At 37.5% G+C, this 2,131-nt stretch overlaps 1 protein-coding gene across 1 annotated transcript; it reads left to right on the top strand.

The window, feature by feature from the left end:
• The first annotated feature begins 325 nt into the window (after positions 1–325).
• LOC108469268 (expansin-like B1) lies at positions 326–1,726 on the top strand. Its single transcript, XM_017770160.2, has 4 exons — positions 326–544; positions 634–740; positions 884–1,195; positions 1,294–1,726. The coding sequence occupies exons 1-4, from the start codon at positions 409–411 to the stop codon at positions 1,489–1,491; spliced, it is 753 nt and encodes a 250-aa protein (XP_017625649.1). The 5' UTR covers positions 326–408; the 3' UTR covers positions 1,492–1,726.
• The last annotated feature ends 405 nt before the right edge of the window (positions 1,727–2,131 follow it).

Here is a 2,131-nt window from a genome sequence, read left to right as displayed (position 1 = left end):
TGCAGATACAGACACGAATCTTCCAAAAAGCGAAGGGAATGTTCAAAAAAGTTAGGCAGAAGATTTGCTAATATAATACATATCCTAACTTCAAATAAGGGTCTTAAAAGGGGGGGGGTCAATAACGGGGTCTACATAAGGTACATGCATTTACAATTTACACATCATTCATCTTAATCCAACAAGCCTTAAAAACCCATTTGGACTTTGGCCTAACTACTGCTAAGTAGTGGACGGAAAAAGGTATTTGCAATTTGCTCAACAGCAGCCTCTTTCCCCTCTGCTTTGCTATAAATATGGGATATTCTGGTTGCTTAGCTTGCCATCTTATCTCAAACCTCATTCAGCTTCACTCTACTTTTAAGTTCTTTTCTTTTCTTGGTTTCGTTTTGTAGGAAAAAAAAAAACATGGGGTTCTCACTGAAACTTCAGTATTGCCTAGTGTCTGTCATGGTGCTATTACCTGCAGTGTGTTACTCTCAGGACTATTTCGTCAAGTCCAGAGCAACTTACTATGGCAGTCCTGACTGCTTAGGCACTCCAAGTACATACATTTCTCCTATAATTCATATATGCTTGTTTGTTTTGTCATTAAATATTTGCATATATGAGCTAATAATCACGTGAATCTAGGTGGAGCTTGCGGATTTGGAGAATATGGAAAAAGTGTCAATGATGCCAATGTCGCCGGGGTTTCCAGGCTCTACAAGAATGGAACTGGCTGCGGTGCTTGTTATCAGGTAAATCTTCAACACCCTTAAATTACATGTACGTATGATTAATTATAGCTTTGGGACTAATCAAATTATAAACAAGTGGATTGTTATTTTATGTTGCTAACTAGTGGCACTTTGGTATTTGTTTAATGAAATAACTATGTCAGGTTAGGTGCACTAACCCTCAAATATGTGCTGATAATGGGGTGAACATAGTGGTGACCGACTATGGCGAAGGCGACAACACCGATTTCATCCTTAGTCCCCGCGCATATGCAAGGATGGCGCGACCAGACACCGCGGCACATCTGTTTGCTTACGGCGTTGTTGATGTAGAGTACCAAAGAATCCCCTGCCAATACGGTGGTTACAAGACCCAGGTTAAGGTTCATGAGCATAGCAAATACCCAAATTACTTGGCCATTGTAGTGTTATACCAAGCTGGTAAAAGTGAAATCCTATCCGTCGATATTTGGCAGGTAATCAAAGTGCTTTAACTTTATGCCAACCCTTGATGTTTACATTGCTATTAAAAGGAGTTGACGTATTTAGTTTTGATGGTGATATAAATATGCAGGAGGATTGTAAAGAATGGATAGGAATGAGGAGGGCATATGGGGCCGTTTTCGACATGGCAAATCCGCCATCGGGAGACATCAGTTTGAGGTTCCAAGTGCGGGGCAGCGCCGGATTGACATGGGTGCAGGCACCGAATGTCATTCCTAAGTACTGGAAAGCTGGAGTTGCTTATGAAACGGACATTCAGCTTTATTAAACAACCTCAGACTAGCACTAAGTGGATTACTTTCTCAATTATAGTTGGTTTGTTATTGTTATCATGTCATTAAGTGTTTGTTTATTATAGGACAGCAAAGTGCTCAAACTTGGCCTTATGCTGAATGAACAAAATAAAAAAGAGTTGGGTATTTGTAGTTTTGCAAGATGTTTGGGTATTGATTATAATGATCAATAAAGTTGCTCCTTAAAGAGATATTTTCCTTATTCAATAATTTCAATCTTGCTCTTTCTTTAGAATTTGCGTTTTATATTTTTAAAAGCACTTTCTAACAATAACAATAAATATTATTAAACTTTTTAAAAGTTTTTTTTAAAAATTCTTTTTCAGTACTTTTTTTAAATCACTTTTCAACTTCAATAGTAAATAGTATTAAGATTTTTCTTCCTTTTACTAATTTTTAATTATACAATCAAAATATCACTACAACAAAACATGCCTAATGCGACACTTTTGGGGCAACACTTTTTTAAGTGTTGGAATAGACTTATCAACATACGCTTTGGCCAACTCTTTGTATAAGAGTTGGGATATGCATGTCTAAGGCAACGCTTAAATAAAAGTCGGCTTTATCCAACACTATACTGACACTTTCGGGCCGACACTTTCCTATGTGTTG

Source organism: Gossypium arboreum, chromosome 8 (assembly GCF_025698485.1).
Source record: "Gossypium arboreum isolate Shixiya-1 chromosome 8, ASM2569848v2, whole genome shotgun sequence".
NCBI lineage: Eukaryota > Viridiplantae > Streptophyta > Magnoliopsida > Malvales > Malvaceae > Gossypium > Gossypium arboreum.
This window is presented reverse-complemented; position numbering and strand designations above follow the sequence as displayed.